At 38.2% G+C, this 24,209-nt stretch overlaps 1 protein-coding gene across 5 annotated transcripts in view; it reads right to left on the reverse strand.

Moving 5' to 3' along the window:
- Positions 1-24,209, reverse strand: part of PCDH9 (protocadherin 9) — a 915,728-nt gene that overhangs the window by 320,818 nt on the left and 570,701 nt on the right. For 3 of the 5 annotated variants that reach the window (XM_084645268.1, XM_084645267.1, XM_084645266.1), the window contains one exon: positions 15,087-15,162. In XM_084645268.1, the coding sequence (XP_084501394.1) occupies positions 15,087-15,162 (76 nt within the window). Of the gene's footprint in view, positions 1-15,086; positions 15,289-24,209 lie in introns of all 5 variants that reach the window. The other 2 variants (XM_084645265.1, XM_084645264.1) reach the window with 1 other exon arrangement.

Here is a 24,209-nt window from a genome sequence, read left to right on the forward strand (position 1 = left end):
AATGAGTTTTCATTTTGTTTTATTGTTTGTTTTTCAAGAGTCACAACAGTCCACTGTGAACTTTCAGTGTGCTGTAACAAGACAGAATTATGTCGAATGTTTTCAAGTCCCACCCCCCCCCAAAAAAAAAAAAGGTACTAGGGACCTCAGTTTGAGAGTCAGTGCAGAAGGACACTGGCTATAAATGATGCTCCTCCAAAAATGAGATAGATATGTGGAGCAGAAGGTTGTATTGCATTACTAAAATATTCTTCAAGGGGGCAAAATATATTTTTACTGCCTCTTACAAATATTAACTTCTACTGTGCTTTTATAAAGATGTGTCATTTATTTATGTAAGTTACCATGCCTCCAGCTGCTCACCCTTCAGCCAAAGTGTAAATAAAATATCTAAATGGTATGTTACTTTGGCAGTTACAGTACTCCTTGTTATTTATTAAAGAGTTTCATTACTTAACGCAATTTTCCACATAAAAAAATGGTTTCTAGTCATCATACAAAGCTACTGTTCATAAACTGGCAGGGGTAAATTCAAAATAATCTCCAACATTTCTAATATTTTTCCTTCACTCCTGCCATTTGGTCATGACATCGTCTTCACCCACTTATCCATGTAGGTATCCTGAGTTGCTGGCTGACTTTTAGAAAGAAAGATATGAATAGAGCTTTTGAGTCCTAAGGGGATCTATGTCCCTTTCACTGAATAGCTTGTGTTAATGCCTATGGGACTTAAGTATGTGTAATAAGGCCAACAGAGACCCCCTGCTTTATGGTTCTCAAGGTGAACTGCAAATAAACCACGGACCCAACCCATATACAAGCAAACCCTCTCAGTGAAGCAAAACAGAATCAGGGGACCATGAGAAGTTTTTTGTAACAGGACTTGTGAGCATAGCTTCCTAGACACCAGTTTGAAAATGCAACCATAACAGTTTGATTGAACTGCACATAGTGTCACCCAGACCGCATTAACTGAGACTTCAGATTATTATTTTATTAAACATGTCCACCTCTAACATAGGCTACTATGGAAAAATAGGTGGTATATTCTCGAGTAAATGTTTACAGTTTCAGTTATGCAATCTCCATTATTGCTGAAGAGAAGCTGGATAGCTAAAGGTCAATACCATCACTGGTAAAAATTTAGACACTAAAAGCCTCTATTTTATTCAGAGACAGACATTAAGTCAACAGATGTCAGTGTATACATTTGCCTTTTGCAACTTTCACACTGATGTTTCTTGATCTGTTATGTTTCAGAGTAGCAGCCGTGTTCGTCTGTATCCGCAAAAAGAAAAGGAGGACTTGTGGCACCTTAGAGACTAACAAATTTATTTGAGCATAAGCTTTCGTGAGCTACAGTTCACTTCATCAGATGCATGCAGTGGAAAATACAGTGGGGAGATTTATATACACAGAGAACATGAAACAGTGGGTGTTTTGCATTGGTGGGCCATTTCCAGCAGTTGACAAGAACATGTGAGGAACAGTGTGTGTGTGTGTGGGGGGGGGATAAACATGGGGAAATGGATGTGTCATTACACAAAGTAAAACTATTTCCCCATGTTTATTCCCCCCCCCACACACACACACACACTGTTCCTCACATGTTCTTGTCAACTGCTGGAAATGGCCCACCTTGATTATCACTGCAAAAGGTTCCCCCTCACCCCCGCTCTCCTGCTGATAATAGCTCACCTTACCTGATCACTCTTCTTACAGTGTGTATGGTAACACCCACTGTTTCATGTTCTCTGTGTATATAAATCTCCCCACTGTATTTTCCACTGCATGTATCTGATGAAGTGAGCTATAGTTCACGAAAGCTTATGCTCAAATAAATTTGTTAGTCTCTAAGGTGCCACAAGTACTCCTTTCCATCTGTTATGTGTAGCTTATGTATTAGATGTGCAAAAATATGTGCTACACATAATTTTCATGAATGTGTATGCAAACTGTGTAACTGTTCATGGAAATAGCAAATGGTTATGTTTTTAACTGCATGCACACCAAGGGAATCAAATCCACAGTTTAAGTGCAAAATTATGCTTCAACAATTTTGGGAAACAAACAAAAGAGTCCCATGATTATTGCTGGCGTAATACTATCAAAATTATTGAGCTCACACAATTTCTCAGCTTAGGCTGTTTTGTACATCATAGGGAAAAAATGATCAATGAAAATGCATTGTTCAGAGTCAATCCATCATGTTATGTTGGAACACCTTTGTAGCACCATTTAGTTCCTTTTCTGAATGATCCTAATTATCTGCACTTAAGCTTCCTTTCAAAAGGCAAGAGAAAAAAAATCAGTTTCAACTTTTTATTTCTCAAGCTAACCTACAAATGACATTAAAAGTGCTGGTAATACTAAAGCAGTACTAGCCACCTACACATTTTTATTGAAAGACTGCAGCTACAATTCATTACTTAATGACTAAGCTCTGCTTGCCAGATCACATTCATGCTCAGGACTGGGAAGTGGCTGGATTTCAAGGGCCTTGCAATAACAGTAACGATCAAACCAGCCCCTTTTGTTGCATTTTTGCAAAACCAATATGCTTAAAATAACACTTAAATTGTATTGGCTTCTCTATGAAGACTTATATTCTATGCCATTACTTTGTCAGTATAAATTTATTTGGTGTTATTCAAGTGTATGAGTGCACATAAAGCTGTCTTAAAAATTGTGTGTGTTAACTTAGGTGACTCAACTAACTAAGAATTTGTTTAAGATAAAATTCAATTAAGAGGATACCTACAGTGGATTTATTACCTCTGCTGTCTGATACAAACATTACTCAGCGAAAGCTAAATGTCAGAACTAGTCAGTTATTCCAAAGCAGTATAATCCCGTCCATGCATATTTTTACATGTACAAAAAATAAGGCCTGTTTAATGTGATAATCATGCCTGGCACTAACTATCTGTGTGGAATCTATGCTAATGGATCATAGATATGAGAATGCTCTTATTTATATATTTGGTTTAAAAAATGAAACATTTTAAATTAAAGGAAATTTATAACTAATCTGCTATGTTTAACAGCCAACAAAGCCATCCCTCCAATAGCAAGCCCACTGACATTTTTTACATAAGCACACCTAGATCCTGTAAGTACCATACAGCACTTTTAATCCTGATTAGTTGGGAAACCAAAAGGAAAAAAATGTTCACCCTTTTTGTTCCTGTCTCATGCTTAATCACTGACTTCAGATCCATAGGTCACCAGAGAGCTACTCTCGAAGAGGAATCAGGCATATAACCAGGATGACAGAAGAGGTCTTCTTTGTTCAGAAATTGGGTTACCCTCAGAAAAATTACATTTCAAATCATACCTTGAAAATGAAACTTCTGATTTGTCAGGTCGAGGAATTTTGGGGGTTGCTGTCAACTGTTAATACCATGAATTTTTAGGCACTAGTACAATTTGATTTTTGATGAAAAGCAATGAAAATCACTTTTAAATGGTAAGCCGTCCCTTGGAGAAATACAAATGTGCACTTGGGAGATTACATCAGTCTGGATATAAATCCAAGAATATATACGTATAAAGATAAAGATAACATTTCTCCTATTTTAATACAAGTAGCAACTTCTATACTCTATGAGGATTAATTTTCTTTAAACAAGGAAATATTTCCTCAGAGGAAAAATTAATATGGTAGCTTTGAAGGTAACAAGCAATCGAACTGCATGAACCAGCTCTAGTAAAATTGCCTGTGGCACATTCTCCAGGGAGATTCGACCATTTTGTATGTGACTCCAGTAAGTACAGTCTAGAACATATTGGTTTAGGTTGTTATATCACACTTATCACCATCGTATCTGAATGCCGTTGACTGTGGCTATAGGTGATGATTGCCTGGATGTCTGCAAAATGCATAGACACAGCAAAACAAGAAATGCTTTTCAGAGTGTGTTTTTATATTGAAACAACCCCTTCTTAAAACTTCAAAACTTTTAAAGAATAATGCACAAGCCTACTGCATAAGTCGAAACACTGGATTTTGTTATTATGATTGCAGAATAAAAAAAATTATCCATCTCAGGCTGTGGTAAATGTGAACATGTGTGTATTCTGCCCGTCCACTCTTCCTCACACACATGGTAAATAAGTGCTAACTATAATAGACTAAGAGATTATCACATCTGAGTAGCAAGGCATCTCTCCTCACTATGATTGACAGAGGTAATGAGTATTGCTGTGGTGGTGGAATCACAGTGTAATGTACTGTACATGTCTGAACATTGCAGACTTTCTATGATTATTTTCAATCTTCTTACCTAGTTTTTTTTAACCGTGTATTTCTCTGGATCCATATGAGAGGAGATAAAGCCATAGTTCTAAGAGTTGATCAAAATATTATTCCTGCTTCTAGAGACTTAACTTATTAACATTTTAAAATATGAATGAATAGTCCTTTGTATTAAAAAAAAACCAAACAATTAGATGTGTCTTTTTCTGTTTTGGGTAAGGAGAGCAGACCAAGTTTGTGTATTGACAGGCACAACTCTATTCTGTTTGTGGAAAACACATATTTTTAAGGAAAAATACATGTAATATTTATTTTCCATATGTTAGAGAAACAAAATAAGTATTGGGTATTATGGGTTAGATTAAGGCTTGTTGTCAACTTAATGTTATAAAATAATAATGCATTTCTCTACTCCAAGGAACCTCCATGGGGAAGCATGGTTACATCAACCCATTGGTATCCTACTTGTGCAATAAAATAAAATAAAACCCCTCTCCCAAAAAAAACAAACAAACAACAAAACAGACAATATAACAAATCAAGCACTGATTTTCTCTTCTCTGGACAGGGGCTGGTCAGAATTGCAGATACCTATTGTATACAAGTGAATTCAAAGGGGACCCATTATAGTAAGTGGATAGCTCCACTATAGCTAAGGCTGAGACTAGCTTACTGCTTTACAACTGAATTTTCCTGGGCCTCTATTAATATTATATCAAAACAATGGTAGGAAGAGTGTGAGGGTAAAAGAAGATATTAGAAATAGGTTTTCCACCCCTACTGTTGAGTTTAAGTCATATGGTAACAACGTCTATGTCTTGGTACAAAGAGGAAGCCTTCGTTTGAGTAATATGTAATTACATTAGGATTAAGCCAAAGAGTAAATGAAAACAAGTTAATACAGTTTTCTCTGTTTCATTCTACAAATGAAGAACCATCTCTCAGGTAAGTGGATACCACTTCAACAGAAGTGCAATTCACTTCAGTGGAAATTGTGTGATCGTATCTGAGGACAGATCTTTACTTAAAAAAAAGCACTTGAAATTAAGAGTTCTTTTCAAATATCTCAAAATGCCCTTTCAAACTATGGTATGGTACCTCTATATTGTCTATGGAAAGGCACAATTCACAATTTTGGGAGGCAAAAGCTAATTTTGCTATTTTCTTGATGAAGTTCAGTTTCTGACTAGATGGTTTTCTATTTACGGCACAAGTGTATAGTCATCAGCATTCAATAACACTGTAGAATTTCTGAGCAGCAAGATAGATTACCTTCTACTCCTCCAATGTCATGGCACTCAATAAGATAGGCTTACAAGCTAGTACATATGAAAAAATAAACCACCAAAAAAAACCCTTGTGTGATGCATAAGTACTCAAAGAAGTAGGAATCAAACAGAAACTATTATCCAGGAAGTGCAAAAGGACAAAACAAAAACAGTTGTTGTCTTTAAACAGATGTACACTTTACAGGACACTGATAATGAATGTCCTTAATTAGTGTATGTGATTAACATGATAACAGAACAAATAAGACTGGGAATTAGACAACAACCTTGTTCATTCAAAAAAAGTCATTTAAAAATAACAAATATTGTTTATTCTCTAAAGAGCTTTTGTATCATAATTCACTAATTTTAGTTGTACATGATGCCAATAAACTTTATAGAAATTCAATTTAGTGTAATAACCTGCTGTAAATAGAGAAAAGTATTTATTCTAAATCACCTGCCAATTACAGAGGAACTGTGCGGCAACAGGCCCTCTACCTTTGCTTTTATTCCACTCATGTTATATTTTTCTACTAGTTGCCAGCATGCAGCTGCACAGGGAGAACCTGTACATGAGTGGTACAAAGTCAAGGAAACTATTTACTTGAGTAAGGATGTTCAGGATTGCAACTTACTACTGTTGCTACATTTTGTAAAATCTGCATGATTATTTATAAATAAAGCTACGATTTAGTCATGGATGTCGCGGAAGTCATGGAATCTGTGACTTCCAGCAACCTCCATGACTTCAGCCTATGGTGGCTGGGAACTGCGGGGTACCCCCGCTGAATCTGGTGCTCCAACATTTCCCAGCCCCTGGGCAGCAGGGAACCCCTGCAGCTCCTGGCCCCTGTGGGTGGCAGGGGAACCCCAGAGCTCCTGGCCACCATGGCCAGTGGGGGTACCCCACAGCTCCCTGCTGCTGTGGGCAGTGGGAGATCCTGGAGGTACAGCTGGCAGGGGAACCCCGCAGCTCCAGCTCCCATCTGCCATGGGCCCCCGGGGCTGCTGGCTGCTACGGGGGCACCCCAGAGCTCCCAGACTCCGCAGGTGGTAGTGGGGGACCCCCGTAGCTGCAGGTGGCAGGGATATCCCACAGCCCCCAGCTGCTGCAGGCGGTGGGAGGCCCCGCATCTCCCAGCCATGTGCTGCAAGTGGACCCTGGAGCTCTGACACCCAACCCTCAGTGGGGGCCCTGGAGCTCCTAGCTGCTGTGCAGCTTCCCTGCTGCAGGTGGTGTGGGGACCCAAATATTGCCATTTTGTCACAGATATTTTTAGTAAAAGCCCCAGACAGGTCACAGCTTCCATGATTTTTTTCTTTATTGCTCATGACCCATCCTGACTTTTATTAAAAATATCCATGACAAAATCTTAGCCTTATTTACAAATGATTTCCAGCATGGCGTGTAGTATAAGAAACTTAACTGACATTGAAACTGTGATTTTCTTTCGTTGCTCTAATTTTTAACAGTTCCTGGGATAGCTTTTAAATTGACTTGAGTTTTTCTGTTTTAATCCTAATGTAAAGGGACTTTTTGTTTAGCTGCTGAGGCATGAAGAAATACCCACTGACATCAAAACACAAAAATCTGTACAGAAGGAAATCAATAAAAGCACTGCCTGTGTTTTAGGGGTTTTATGCGGGTTTTTTTTTCCCTATTGTGGGCATTTAAGTTGAAATTGTGGTTATATCATTTTAACCTTGAGACAGTTATAAAAGGCCTGGATGATTAAGTGGTTAAGCATGAAACATTTGTCACTTTCCTCTTACATAATGTCCAGATTTGGAGTTCACACTTAAAAAAGATGTTGAAAAACGGAAAAATGTTCAGAAAAGAGCTACCAATATGAGTCCACGTTTAGAAAACAGACAGGCTAAGAAGCACAGTCTACTTAGTTTATCAAAGTGAAGGTTAAGAGGTAACTTGATCGCTGTCTATAAGTATCTGAGTGTTGGACAGATTCTTCATCACTTGAAGTCTTTAATTCAACACTGGATAACTTTTGAAAATATTCTGTAATTATAACAGAAATTATGGGCTTGATGCAGAAATTATTGTGTGAGATTTGTTGGCCTGTGTTATGCAGTAGACCAGATTAGATGATCAAAATGGTCGCTTTTGGCCTTAAGAATCTATGAATCTATATAATGAAAAGATTTCTGAGTGTAGATGGCTTTTTAGCATAGGAGACGTTGTCCAGCTATACTGACAGGAGTCATTGCATATGGGTTAATCAGGCTGCAACATTATTATTAGATTTCTGGGACTACGGAGCCGATAAAAGTGTACAGTGCAGGTAACTCTATTTCATTCAATATCTACTCAGTGGCTTCTGCCAGCCACCCTCTTTTTCCATCCTGGTCCCCAGTCAGTGTATTGATGGGACCTTACCATGCCCACTCTCAAATGAGGGTTAAGGTGGGCTATCAAGGAAACAGGGCTCAGCTCCCTGCCATGCGAGTTATAGAAGCTCCTAGGCTACCCTCCTCATTCTACTCCTTTAAGTCCTTTACGAAGTCATTTATCTGGTCTCTGTATCCCACCACTATGGAGTACCTGCACTGGATATCTGCCCCACACTTATGTAAGGAGTTGCACAGATCAGATTCAACTCTGACTCACATTCCACACATCCTGAATTGGTGCATGAGAAGAAAGGAAAAGAAAACAGGATAACATTTTGCTCTGTGTCTTCTTTCTAAACCAAGAATGCTGTAGAAATCTTAATGAAATGTTGATACATTTCATGCCTCTCAGGGTTGTTTTTTTTTTAAATAAAAAAACAAATACACGGTGCTAAGATTGAATCCAGTCTATTTTAAAAAAAACAGTCTATTTTATAGCTGTTCAGTAGGCTAATTCACCGAACTTGATTCCAGTTCCTCTTGCTACTATTTGCCTGTAGCTAAATGTGACAGTGTAAGATTCTGTGTGAGGTATGAACTTGTGTTTAATGAAATGGAGGAAATGTCTCAAAGGCAAATGTTCTTCTTTTAGTTCTCAGAATATGAAACACAAAAATAGCTATGGACAGTGATTTATCTGGAGAGAAAAAGTTAACATAGAGGCATCCCTGGCTACATGTTAAACTGTAAATTCTCCCCTATGAACGTCAGTCTAGCCAAGTCGAACAAGCAACTTTGGAGCAGTAAAGGAAAGCAAGGATTATACAGTGGGAACAGACTAAGGTTAAAACACCATCATCCACTGGCCCCTGTCATAGTAACACTGTAAACCAGAGTTCTTTGCATGAAAGGATTAGCTTCTCCACATGGGATCTTGTCATATGACCAACTTTAATACAAGACACTCTTGCCGTAACTCTGAACTGTGCCACAGAAATATTCATGCTTATTACTGCAATTATATTACAATTTAATTCCCCTGATATCATTTCACTAAATAACTGTAGCATTAGGTTTATTCAAATGCGGGGGGCTCGTGTTTTATCAGCCACACTGATCCAAATATTGTTTAATATACTGGAAATAAAAAGCATTGTAGATATAGCATTAATGGCAGACTTGAGCTATTTTAGACATTGCTTCCAAGAACATGGAATTGCTTCCAAATTTGTATTTTTATTTTGAATACCCTCAAGCATTATAAAACAACTTTCTTCTTTTTATGTTTAGAAGTGAAACCTTTAAAATGCAAAGGGTCTGTTACAGTTTTTCACCCAAGCCCAGTCTTCCTAACATGAAAGCATAATTCTGGGCTATGTAACGTTTATTTATATTGCTTATTAATTATGGGCAAAAAATAGGCAAAAATATGAAGGACATAAATATTTTTTCTTTTTGCTTCTTACTTATTTCCACACTACGGGAATTATTACACACGCACATCTGAAATGTATAATAGGCTTTCACCCCAGAGCAGTTCCCACACTTGGTTAAATATATGCTATTTCTCTTTATCTCTTTGAGGGAGAATGAATCACATCCACAGCTTGCAGCTATCAAAATGTAATTTCATCAAGCTAGTTCACGAAAGTACACATTTCACCTTCTTTACACTAGGAGGCACATTTTTCCTACATACAATTCTATCATACTGTTAGCTATATTGAATGTAACCATTAGATGGGTTAACATTTCCAGTTCAAATGATAGTGCTCAGCAGCCTTTGCTAAAAGAGCAGTGAAAGCAGGATCCTTAACTAACAAGGGCTCATTTAATGCTGATGAAAATCAAAACTGTACTAACAAGAAAACAAGACTGAGCACCTGTCTGCTGAATTACAGAAGAAACATTCCAGATTAAAATACAGCAAATTCTTCTCTTAATGTCAACAAGTCATAAAACAGGATGTTTCTGTTAACATTACACTTTGTAATAAACACATTAAAAAGCCACAAAGCAAGCAGAAGAGATGCAATGAAGTCATGTTGGTAATATGCAATTTCTACTAGATTTTAGGGAAATTTGGTGGTTTTGCAGGTTTGTATCTGACATACTAAGAGATAAAATCTGGCAACAACTGAAACCTTTGGAACTATTTTCCCTTTTAATAGCTTTCTTAGGAAGAGTGAGAAATGAAATGAATAGACTTTTAAATACAAAAATATTCTTCATTTAGAAACAGGTTGGGTCAAAAATACATACACCAGAAATCAAAATGTGGCCAACTAATTTTTAAACCTCTATTTTTACAAATTCCTTTCAAAGCTCTGCTGCTTCTTTTATGGCAATTATAGTTTCCCTTGTATTTTAATTATTTTTCTCTTTTTAATTATATATTCTCAGTGCAGCAATCACAAATCCGTGTTCTACTTCCTCTTTGGGATTACACATAATACTTCATTTTACTGTGTTTCAAGATAGTTGCAAACAATTGGCTTATATTACATGCTGATTTCAATTTGTCCTGTCTACATTGACCACTAAGTCGTGGTCAACATGGTGTCATTTTCCATGGTTGTTCACAACTGTGTTTAAGAATGATAACATTTTACAAATTAATGTTGTGTGTGAAATTAAATCATCTCAGTCATGACTATTGAACACTGAGATGTTCTATAATTAATTTGAATTAGTTGTTGTTACTAACATGTAATAATGCCACAGAGCTTGTGCAAATGTATGGAAGGATGCAGTTTTTCAGCCCACAATATATTGTTCACTGATAAAGAGTTCTGATAAAATAGGGATATACCGATGCATCAAGTGAAAGGTGAACTTTATAGTTGTTTAATGGACAATTAACATTGATATTAGAAGTTTGAGATGGCAAAGACCTATAGGTGGATTGGATGAAAGCTTCAAGAATATGGGATGGCTGGGATGAGGCTGGGGATTATGTGGAAATGATTACGGAACGTATGGTGACCTGCACTGTACAATTTGTGGCTGGTTAGTCCCAGATATCTTAAGTGAATAAAACTGCAGAGTAATTAAACTAAATCCATTGCCTCCTCTTTTTTTTCTGGCATGGCTGGACAATGTGAGCCTACACAAAGTAGACAGGTTAAGTGCTGATTTAATTATTTATTTTCTATTTGTCCTGCCTCTCCTGTCTATCCTCCCCTAGTAAACATGTTGACAATAGTTAGCTAATAGAACTAGTGTTTGTAATCTCTCTTCCTTTCAGTCTCTCCCAGCATGAGAGACTGCTGTCTTTAATATTAGTTGGGAGAATTTTCTCTGGCTGTGTATGCCCTTTTCATTAGACTAGTGTAATTGTAACTCCTTGTCTCTTCATAGGCTGGAAACAGAACAGTGAGTTTCTCATGCAGTAGATCATTCGGCTATGAGAATCTTTAACTCATTCTTTAACATTACAGGCTGTCCAAACCTGGCCCTTGCCCACTGTCCAAACTTAATTAAAGCAGCAACATACCACTATCAGCAAACAATGGCTACATCTTTATTTATATAAATTTATGGTTTACAACAATAAAAACACACCATTCACAAGAACATTAAAGTCATTCACCAAAATGGTTCTCACCATTTAACAGGTCTTTCAGGCAGAAATAGCATCATGCTTCAACAAACTGAACGCACCTTGCATTAGAATTAGCTTTGAAAGGGACAGTGAAGAACAAGTTTGGACCCACATGTAATTTTTGGTATAGATAAATTATTAGACAATCATTACAAATAGTCCCATGATCACTCTTCTTTTCATTTTTGTTGGAACAGTTTAAGAGCACAACAAAACCTTGCTCTATAATATTTACCACACTACATTTGCAGCAGTACTTGTGCACGGGAACACTAACATGAAATTAGATACTAGATACTGACTAAAAAAAATCATGAAATTGCCTAGTCTATTCTCATTGCCATCTGAAGAGAAATAATAAAAGAATAAATAAATAAACAAACACACACACATTGTAAATAGAGAAAAGTTAATTGGAGTTTCAAAATCAAATATGTCATTTGTTGTAAGACAAATAAGGAACTTTGAAAAAATATAATATTCAGGCAGTCTCTCAAAAAAACCCATAAAACTAATTTACCTACCTACAATTCTTATTACACATTAACCATTATTAATGACATTATTACACCTTTATATTATGTATAAATACACAATAGTGTCATTTACTATTATGATTACACAAGAGAAAGGGCAATGGAGAATAAGGCTTTTTATCAAAGAAATATTGAATTTTGATGCTACTTTTGAGGTGTTATATATATATATAAGACTGGCTCTCAAAAATAAAACAAACTAACTTGTAACTCTTATTACACAGTTTTGTTTTTTGAGAGTCTGTACATATACATATATAACACCTACAGACTAACATTAAAGTTACACATTTCTTTTAAAAATCCCTCATTTATCACCTCCTTGAATTTTCTGTAAAGTGGATATAAATGTGACCATTCTGATTTGGAAACATTTTATACCCTCTTTTTGAGCATTTTGTTCCAGTGTAAATCATGGGTGTGGTGAATGAGAGGAGAATGTAAAGCCCCCCAAAAGTCTTAATGGGCCCTCAATGGGCTTTTTCTTTTGAACACAGATATAATTAAGTATTAGGATTACAAAGAAATCACAAAGCATGTCTAACTGTTTCTCTGTAGTTTTAAAGATTTAATCCAATGCATATGTTTCATTAATGTAACAATATGGGTTCTCACTAAGGATTCCTCCCTTCCACTGCATAATTGCACCTGTTATCCCACAGTATTCACAATGCTTTTTAACCATGCACACTACAGTAGGAATCACTTCAACAACCACTGAAGTCAAACTACCTCTAGGGTTGAATGCAGTAACTCTTTAACATTGCACAGCAATAATACACTACAGATGAAGACAGGAAGTGTCAAAGATTACCATATCCAATTGACACAACATCAGCAATTTAGGTAGGCAAAGTGTAATTAACTCACATTCTAATTTTGCCCTAATGCTGGGTAGAACTTCTATTCATGTGAAGATGCTGTGAGATCTTTCAGGCCCATAAACTGTCACAAACTCTATTTCACATCTCCTAATTAAAAAATAGCCATCTCCAGCCACACAGTGACCACTTCATTGGTTGCTTGGGCAATAACTCAGTAAGGACTCAAGAGTTAAGAGTGGAATCTACATAATCACCAGTGCCATTTCCTCATGCACCTACGTTTCCTGGGGTGACTTCTGTGCAAATAAATTATTACGCTCTGCTTAGCTTGTAAGGTCTGATGAGATATATGAGACACTATTTAAATGCATGCTTTAATTCAGTCTGATAAAATAATTAGTATAGGAAGCTATATTACCATGCCTCACTAACCTTCAATACAGCTCGACCATTAGTTTCTCATAGATTTACCATGAATTTAGTTTCCCCAAAGGCTAAATTTTGCATAGTCACATCAGTTACAGACATCACGAAAATAGAGATATTCATATGAGCTTTAAATACATCTGCCGACTTCGGCGAATTAGATCAATTTGTAATTAATATTGCATGATTGCACGGTGCAGTTGACACCTATTCGCAAATGCAGAACGCTCCCATGTAAGACCTTTGTACCGAGTTTACTGATCCTGCTCTTTGCTCAGCTTTGTTTGATGGACTTTTATGCTATGTGCTATATAGAGATATACAACTCAGTATCAGCAAAGCTCATGCTACATTGCCTACAGGTAATGAATGAAGCCTTAAGACAGCCCTCTACTCTAGTTAAATACGTCACTCTTCTCTTGCATGGACAGGGAATTAACAGGATAATTCCACCTAAACTAATCAGTTACATATACTATACACATTTTTCACTTTTAGCTGCTATACTACTACAGGTCCTTGTGTTTTTGTGGACTTAAGGTCACAGTTTGAGCTGGCCAGAAAACAACATTTCCATTTTGTGAAAAATGTCAAGCTCTGGGAATTTGTTTTTGCTGAACAAGACCAAGACCTTTCAACAGTTTTAATGAAGAAAAAAAACCAACAACAACAAAAACATGTATGTGACAGAGAGACAGAGGTTACATAAACCCCAGAATAGCCAATAGCCCAGTGGTTATCGTGCTTACCTATGATACGGGAGGCCCAGCTTCAAATCTCACCTTTAAATTAAACTATTGTTTATTATAGGGAGTGTCTGTCTCTCTGTCTCTCTCCCCCTGAGAAATGTTCCCAGCAAAAGTTTTGTCAAAATGAATAGGTTTCTGCGAAAAGTTTAGGTTTTGACAAATCAGCATTTTCCAATGACAAAACACTTTATCAAAAAATTCCCAATGAGCTCTAGTCAATTACCTGTAGAGTCCTCAGTTCAGATGTATGATTCTCCCATTATCACTTGCTGAGCTGCATCTATAGTGCAGGATGCAAGCATTGTAATTCCAATATAAAATGTAAAAATGAATTAAAATTAAAAGGAAAAATGGTTTTCCAGACATATAGATGTGGTGGTTGCCAGCCAAACTGCCCATGTGGAACATTGTAGATGAAACTCACATCCATTAGAGCCAAACATGAGCTCCCCAACCTCTCAAGCTAATGGAGAATTTCCATTTACTTTTGCAAGCGGAAAGGTTTTCAGTGTGACAGCTACTATAAAGAGGTGGTACATATATGCAAACTAGCCAGATAACTATATGTGCCCTAATTTGCTCCATTTTTTTTAACATAGTTCAATGAAAAATTTCACCTACAATTCATTGTTCCTTTGATCTCCAATAGGTATTTAGGATGATTTCATACCCCATCCCACAATGAAGACTGAAGCATCATTGTAAGAAGAAAGTGTATAGGTAAATACTACACAACACTGCAAATGACAACAAAGACAAGCAAGCTACCTTTTAGAACTTTCTTCTTTCTTGTTTTTTCCACTCATCATGTAGTCTGTCTATACACGTTTCCCAAATGAGCACAATATTTTTTTTTTACTTGTGTTCCTTTTTTTACAATCAACATCGTGACATGATATTTCAGGCAACTAATTTAACATGCTGTAAAATCTTCTTAACTGCTGTGACTAAATATCCATGCACATGCTCCATGTCTCTGCAGCTTAATCATTTTTTAAAAAGTGAAAAGGGAAAACAAAACAAACAAAAACCTCTACCAAAGACTACCAAAGCCTTGACATCAACTCACCAGAGTTGGGGTCAGAGTTGCCATCAGCTTCAGTCCTCTTGTCCGGTGAGGCCTGGTCGTAGAATTCGTCCTGTGGCTGAACCAGAGGGAGAGGATGTGAGATCAGGGTTCCACTACCCACAGGCTCATGGTCTCCTAGACCACTGTCACTGCAGCTTTCCTGGGAGCCATCAGGGAGGTGAAACGTAACACGGCGCTGGGACTACAAAGAAGAGCACAGGACATGCTGATTAGTGCTCTTTTTTTTTTCCTGTTCTCTCTCTTTAAAAAAAAATAGACCCCTGCGGCACTTTTTTCTAACCCCGTACAGCAACCCAGGGAAGAAGACATGCAGGAGAGTGGAGGTTCAGAAGTTTCCATGAGCTGATCTGTGAAGTAAGCCTCCCATCAGAAAGCACTTTTCTGTGTTTCTTGCCATGTTAAAGGGATGACATACAAATCTTGTCTTGAACAACAGAAACCTTCGGGAACTATGCTAAGAAAAGCAGGCTACAGAACACTGATGATTGAATCATCCATTGAAGTCAGCAAACAGTGTGAACATATCACCTACACAATCAGTGTGTGCATCTTAAAACTTTTCCCCACTCTTTCCAGAACCAGAATGATACAAGTCCATCTAAATAATCTGTCCATTGTTGCGTGCAGTGTTATTGTACACATGTTGGTCCGAGGATACTAGAGAGACAAGGTGGTCCAGTAAAAGATATTACCTCATCCAACTTCTGCTGGTGAGAGATGCAAGCTTTCGAGCCACACAGAGCTGAGGAAGAGCTCTGTGTGGCTCACCCACCTTGTCTCTCTATTTAATGATACTAACACTTAGCATTTATAACATAGCTTTGAAATTACAGTGATTAACTAGGATTTACAGAACACATCCGTGGAGTAGCTGATTACTACAACAATTTTACAGAGGGGAAGACTAAGGTTAGATGTCTTGCTCAATGGAACAGAGCAAGTCAGAGCCAAGATTAGAAATTATCTCAAATTACAGGACAGGACTAAGGAATCTGACCAAAATATTTGCACAGGATACACTTGAAATGGTTAACAAACAATCTTGATTTTTAAACAACTCTTGGAAGTATTGGAAGATGCAAACTCCTCCTTTTACCAGCTAGTGCCTATGGAATAGAATGAGATTTTTCATAAAAGCAGTATGATCATAATATTAAGTGTATCATGAGATAACACTACATTCTCAGACACTGGAGGCAACTAGAGAATCCCAAGAGAGGACCCTAAGCACATCTTCCCTCAAAATCTGAATTATAGTAGTGGACAGTTTGAGTGATCTGGTTAGGTAAGATGGTATGGGATCCAGGGTAGATTCACAATCTTACTGCTGAACTTTGGAAGCCTTTAGATTCTAATGCCCCCAGTCGTGGTCTGACTAAAGTCAATAGGAGCAGCATTGGTCCCATATTCATTATGATGTGGAGAAAGTCTAGGGATAATACTATTAATTGTGTGTTTTCTCATATCAGCCATTTGAAAACAACTGTACAAGATAATCCATATCCTCCTCCAGCCTCCTTTTTTATTCATCATACTTGGTCAAACCTAGATGCTTGATTGAACTCATATCATTGGATTACTGCTTAATTTAGTATCAAATAAGCTTGATTTTTTATCTTTTAAGATGTTCCTCATGCTATAATGGCAGCTGGTGCAAAGTGGTCTAGTTCCATTGAAGTCAATGACCTTTGTCAATTTATACCAGCTGAGAATTTAGCTCTCAGTGTTTCATGACTAGGCCAACTTTTACATCAAAATATACCAGTTATTTTATCTTATGACTTCTTTCACTCTGTAGTTGATTCTCTGAACATACTGTGTAATCAGTATTGCTAGCAGATTCTTTTCCCCTTAAAGATGAACAGAATACATTTCATTTGTAAACAAATATAACTGAATATCTTTTCCTTGTTACCTATCAGATCTGTGTTCTTGGGGAACCAGGGCGCAGTATCCAGCCTGTCTGACTCATGAAAGACCTTTCCCCCTCCTCCCGCAAGCCTCTTCTTGAGCCAAAGCTGATCAGAAGACAGAGTTACAAAAAGCAGTGAAAAGACAGAGACACACCTAAACTCCTCTGGACAAGGGTGACAGGATGAAGGAAACTCCCCTAGCCCCATTTGCATCAAAGTTGGGACAGGGAGGCTCTCCATTAGCATACAGAATGGAGAACAGAGATTCCAAGGCAAGAACTGCACTGAACTCTGGGACCAGAAAAGCAGGAAAGCACTGCATGACGGGGAATCTCTGCTCCAGATATTAATGAACCCACGCCTGCACACACCCAGCTCAGTAGTTATCAGACCAATTCTAGTAATAAATCTTTTATTGGTATACAAAATACTGAAGGTGCCTAATTGCATTGCGAGCTCCCTCGAAGAAACACTGCCTATAGCCAGGAATGGTCAGTTCCTATTGTCTAGCCGGAACAAGACAACTTTGGTATATTCCCTTGAGTCATCAGTTTACCCATAAACAAATCCCATGTTCTTCCTTGAACCATTGTTCTTTCCCTACAAAAGAAACTACCCATGCTCAAGTAAGTGCTCTGATGCCTGAATCCAATATCTGCAGCAGTTCCATGGGGACTTCATCTTCTCCTGACTGATTGTGCTGGGGGCACTGCCTGTCTCCAGCATTCCGGACCCTCAGCTACCACCACCACCTGGGAATCCCAATCGATTCAAGCTTCACAGTGTGGTGAGAACTGATCTCTCTCTCTCTCTCCCTCTCTCTGACCCTGACTTGTGTGATCAGTTATATTTTTCTAACCCTGACTTTTATAATCAAATTTAAGTTAAATTTAATATTATAACTGTTTTGTTTGTTTGGCTCCCCTTGTATGGTTATTACTTGGCAATGAATAACTTTTGTAGTTAAGCTGGTTGCTTCTCTCTCTCTCTCTCTCTCCCAATCCCTTGTGGGTGTTTTTGGCTTCCCCATTTGCTCTGCAGCAACACTCCTCATACCTAAGCTAAATATCCCTGCAGCACCCAAAAATCCTGTGGATTTTTTGCTCATCAAGTGGGTTACTACCAGAACAATTGTAACATGAAAGTGGGGATAGGGACGTGCTGAACCTGGGCCATCTGAGGGTGGCAGCTTGGAAGTGCAGCTCAGTCCAGCCTGCTGAGTCCAGGGGCATATAAGGGGTCAGCTTGGGAGTGCTGATTAACCCAGTCCTTTCAGGCGCTCTGTTAGTGTGTGTGTTCGTCTGAATCTGGGGCTGGAAGAACCCAGCCCTGGGCAACCTAGATCCTTCAGGATATCTGCAATGGGAGGGAACATGCAGAAGGAAGAAGTAGAGCTCCATATGAGAGCAAAAGTGACACAAGCAGTACATGGATAGAATTACAGAACCCTCCCCCACCCCAGAAGAGTAACCCTAATAAATGAGTGTACCCCAAAGTAACAGGCAAATCTGGTAATATCCTCCATTTATCACCAAACAATAACATTCAGAGTTCTGTATTTCCAAAACAAGAGATGATGACACTAGCAGGACTTTCAGCAACAGAAGAAAGGCTTTTTCTTTCAATATTTGTGAAACAAAAGGGCAGCATAAGGAAATATCAACGGTTGATGTAAACAGATCTCTAAATTAGGGAGCCAATAAAAATCCTTCTCTTCAAGACCATATAAAATAGTGAAGAAACATTAGGGTCTGACTCAGCTAAACAGAAGCATCTGCAATTCCAACAGCATTCCAAAGGCCTGTAGGGTTATACAGCAAAGAAAGCTGATCGTAGTTAAAACAGTATTCCTCATACTAACAGGCATACACAATCCATTATGGCTGTTTCCACGCCATTGTCATGTCAGGGTGTTATAACAAGGGGATTGGATACATAAGAGTACCTAGATAGATATGAGTCAGGTTTTTCCTGGCTGATTAGTCAGCTGAAAATACATTTCACAGTCTCAACAATGAGAGTGGGAGCTCCTTAGCTGACAGATCAGTTTTTGAAGTTGTCCAGTGAAAGAAGAAAAGTTTCAGCTACAGGATTTTCTATGGAATTAATCATTGTAGTATTGGCGCACCTCACAAATATCAGTGGAATTATTCTCATAACTCTGAGGTCAGCAAGCATTATCTCCATTTCACTGATGGGGAACCAAGGCATATGGACATACATGACTTGTGAAAGGTCAATCAGGAAACTTATGGTAGAGCCATAAATATAATGCAAGATCTCCTAAGTCCCATTCTGGTGCATTTACCCCAAGACCACCTTTCCTTTCCCAACAGCCCCAAATGTGATCCACCCTAACACATCAGGCACCCCAAATAAGAAAGTATTGTGAGCATGCAATATTCCAAGCACCTCCCCAAGCAGCCTTCCTCTCCCTTTGTAAACCTTGTTGGCCTTCCAAAACATACTGAACTTTCCTTGCTGAATAACATCAAGGACCACTATGCTTTTGTTTTGAAAGGAAAGCTGCCTATATTTCTTTTCCTCACTAAGTTAAGTCAAACCGTTAGCAGCCAAGGAGCTCTCACGATCATTGTTCCATCTCATCTGTACAGTCACTAAGTACAGCATTTCAAATGCAGTTTTCCTCCAGATGGGATCAGTCTATGCTGAATAACAAGCTTTATGATCAGTGTACAGCACACCTAAAACATCCTGGTCATGGATGGCAAGCCCTTATGATCTCAATGCAAGTTTTTAGCTGTATTTCATGCACACACATAATACTTCTACTAGCTTCTTAGCACTTTTTACTTTTCTAATTACAAAACCTGTCTGTGTAATTGTAAGAGTGAGCCTGAGAGCATCATCATAGTTAAGATTGAGCAACGTTTCCCAAGATAAACCATGTCTTTTTCCTCAGATACCATAAGTATGTGCTTCTAAATACATCTTAGGACATGAGGCTAAGAAAATTCAGGAGGAAAGGGCTAAGGGTTTTTCTTTGGTTTTTGTTATTTTTGTTGTTGTTGTTTTTTTAAACACCTATATCTTTAGAAGATGGGAAGAGTTAAAAATCATGGCTTGAAACACTCATTTTGCATCTAATGCAAACACCTTCATAACACACATTTGAAATAAGTTACTCCATGATATGTTCTAAACTTAGGAATGTTAACAAACAAATAAGCAAAAAAAAAAAGGAAAGTATAGATGTCAAAGTACTGAGTTCTGAAAAATTGATACTCCACACATCTAGTAGCTGTTTCAATGGCTCAAGGGATGGGATCCAGACTGGGATCCAAACTGTCACCTCTAGGGCTCTAGTTCAAATCTATCTCAGGTCAATACTGATTAAAAGTTTTTTCCCATCAAAGTAACTAAACAATAGGTGTTTATGTTACAACTACCAGTATTCCAAAGGACGTTAAATGGTCTATGTGATGACAGTCTCATCATGGAGGCTAAACTATTTTTCTCCACTTAGGTGGTGTCTTCCCTTGGCATTTCTGCTAAATATTTCCCCACTGTTGCTACCACAGGTTCCAGGTAAACAGGGTTCCAGGCAGCCATTGGTGTTTTAGGTACTATCATCTATTTAAGCTCAGAAGAAGCCTGTAAATCACAGGTGCCTAAAATGATGATAAATCCAACTCAGTGGTAACAATAGTGGGAGACTTTAGTAAAAAATTCCTAAGGGAGACAAGCCTGAGAAGAAGTCTCTTTAAAATAGCATACTGGCTGCTACTTATGCTGTTCCTGGTTTGAGACTAGAGAAGGTTATTTATGGGCCTGTCAATATATGACAAATTGTCAGCACTAAATTCACTAATTAAAATATATGTATTTTTAAATAAGAGTGACTTTTTCCATGGAGACTGTATTAATAACTAAAACTATTCTATATATACCTTCTTAGCAGATACCATAGACACTCTGAAGCAGTGAGAAATGGTCCAAAAAGAAAGCAAGTCAGGAATGTACAAGTATCAGAAATTAATTAGCAACTAAATTTTTGCAGTGGCTACAGCAAAACTTAAAGAGCTGCATAATATATAACCATGCATCATTGTGTGAGCAACTTCTATTGTTTCACAAATCCATTAGATCTTGACATCATGGATTTCAGCCCCATTTGAGGTCAAGCATGCAACAATCTACATGTGATTAAGGCATCAAATGAGCCTTCAAATCACTAAGGCTGGACAAACCATTTGAAAACCTTTCTGCCCTGTAAGATTCTGCTGAACTGAATCCAAATGTTGCAAGTGAAGGTTCAATATACACCATGAGAATGTGCAGGCTGTGTGTGTCACAACATTGATGCAAACTTGCTTATGTCACATCACATTTTGAGCATGGTTTAGGGAAATACAACTTAGATGGAGCTACTAGAAGGTGGCTGCAAAATTGGTTGGAAAACTATTCCCAGAGAGTAGTTATCAGTAGTTCACAGTCATGCTGGAAGGACATGAGTGGGGTCCTCCAGGGATCGGTTCTGGGTCTGGCTCTGTTCAATATCTTCATCAATGATTTAGATAATGGCATACAGAGTACGCTTCTAAAGTTTGCGGATGATACCAAGCTGGGAGGCTTGGCAAATGCTTTAGAGAATAGGATTAAAATTCAAAATGATCTGGAGAAAACCAGAGAAATTATCTGAAGTAAATAGGATGAAATTCAATAAGGACAAATGCTCATAGGAAGGAACAATCAGTTGCACACATACAAAATGGGAAATGACTGCCTAAGAAGGAATACTGCAGAAAGGGATCTGGGGGTCATAGTGGATCACAAGCTAAATACCAGTCAATAGTGTAACACTGTTGTAAAAAAACCAAACTATCATTCTGGGATGTATTAGCAGGAGTCTTATAAGCAAGACACAGGGAAGTAATTCATCTGCTCTACTCCACCCTGATTGGGCCTCAACAGAAATATTGTGTTCAATTCTGGGCCCCACATTTCAGTAAAGATGTGGACAAATTGGAGAAAGTCCAGAGAAGAGCAACAAAAATGACCTATGACAGAAGACTGAAAAAAATGGGATTGTTTAGTCTGGAGAAGAGAAATCTGAGAGGGAACAGGATAACAAGTACATAAAATGTTGTTACAAGGAGGAGGGTGAAAAATTGTTCTCCTTAACCTCTGAGGATAGGACAAGAAGGAATGAGCTTAAATTGCATCAAGGGCGGTTGAGGTTGGACATTAGGAAAAACTTCCTGTCAGGGTGGTTAAGTATTGGAATAAATTGACTAGGGAGCTTGTGGAATCTCCATCATTGGAGATTTTTAAGAGCAGGTTAGGCAAACACCTGTCAGGGATGGTCTAGATAATACTTAGTCTTGCCTTGAGTGCAGGGGACTGGACTAGATGACCTCTCGAGTTCCCTTCCAGTCCTATGATTCTATTAGTTTCGCTGACATTTATGGTCAGAATTGAAATCTAAATTTTTCTTCATATAGTCAATCCTAGATTATCATTAAAACTGTGCAAAACTCTGTAGTTTACAGAATTCCTTTCAATTTATCTCATCCTCATCTACATGTATTTGCACTGCATGTGTTTGAGTTTCAGATGGACACAAAAATTGAAATTCAACTGAAACCTCCCATGTAAATCTATGAGGCAGGCCAGGTTCCCTCAACTGTTTTTTTAACTTGGGCTGAGTTTTAATTTTAACAAAACTCAACATATTTTGTGCTGTTTCAAGTGTCATTGAAACACAGCCCCCTTTAGTCACCTGGTACAGGAGATTCCATACAGCTCATGAGAATGATACAGAAAATTTCTCATGCCTTTGATGGTGTTATAGTATTGTGACACTGGCTGACCATGTGTATTCAGGTCCATTCACTTGTGTAGATCTAAGTAAAGGTTAGATGTATACGTGTGTATTCATATGTGTTCCTCAGACATTCTTGTTAACTGCTGGAAATGGCCCACCTTGATTATCACTACAAAAGGTTTTCTCCCCCCACCCCTGCCCACTCTCCTGCTGGTAATAGCTCATCTTAAGTGATCACTCTCCTTACAGTGTGTATGATAACCCCCATTTTTTCATGTTCTGTGTGTATATAAATCTCCTCACTGTATTTTCCATGTGCATCCGATGAAGTGAGCTGTAGCTCACGAAAGCTTATGCTCAAATAAATTGGTTAGTCTCTAAGGTGCCACAAGTACTCCTTTTCTTGTTATGAAAACAAGTGGAATTTTACTGGTATTGCTTCTGCTTATCTGTTTCTGTCCTGATACAATAACAAACATTTGTATGGTAAATACCCTTGTTACTAAATTACCCATCAAAGAAATCTTCAACAGAAAATGCTAATTTCAAAGCAGTTAGCCATCATGCATATAGTCAGAGGTCAAAAGTCTAAGTGCATCCCTCACTCACCCTCATCAAAGAAAAAGCCCACATGGGTAGAGATACTTCTTTCTCTGTGAAGATACTATAAATATGGATTCAAGGAAAGATCCTGTATCTCTGAACTGTTTGGATTCAAACAGGACAGAATAACTGAATGAGAAGACAGATCAGAAGACAGACACTAAACTGAGAGGAGTGGTAGATACACTGGAGTGTAGGGATACGATACAGAGGGACCTAGACAAATTAGAGGATTGGGCCAAAAGAAATCTGATAAGGATCAACAAGGACAAGTGCAGAATCTTGCACTTAGGACGGAAGAATCCCATGCACGGCTACAGACTAGGGACCAGATGGCTAGGCAGCAGTTCTGCAGAAAATAGGGGTTACAGTGGATGAGAAGCTGGATATGAGTCAACAGTGTGCCCTTGTTGCCAAGAAGGCTAATGTCATTTCGGGCTGTATAAGTAGGAGCATTGCTAGCAGACTGAGGGACATGATCATTCCCCTCTATTCAGCATTGGTGAGGCCTCATCTGGAGTAGTTGTGTCCAGTTTTGGGCCCCACATTACAAGAAGGATGTGGAAAAATTGGAAAGAGTCCAGCGGAGGGCAACAAAAATTATTAGGGGGCTGCAGCACATGATTTATGAGGAGAGGCTGAGGGAACTGGAATTATTTAGTCTGCAGAAGAGAAGAATGAGGGGGATTTGATAGCTGCTTTCAACTACCTGAAAGGGGGTTCCAAACAGGATGGATCTAGACTGTTCTCAAGTGGTAGCAGATAACAGAATGAAGAGTAATGGTCTCAAGTTGCAGT

Source organism: Lepidochelys olivacea (genome assembly GCF_965140295.1).
Source record: "Lepidochelys olivacea isolate rLepOli2 genome assembly, chromosome: 1".
NCBI classification, from domain to species: domain Eukaryota; kingdom Metazoa; phylum Chordata; order Testudines; family Cheloniidae; genus Lepidochelys; species Lepidochelys olivacea.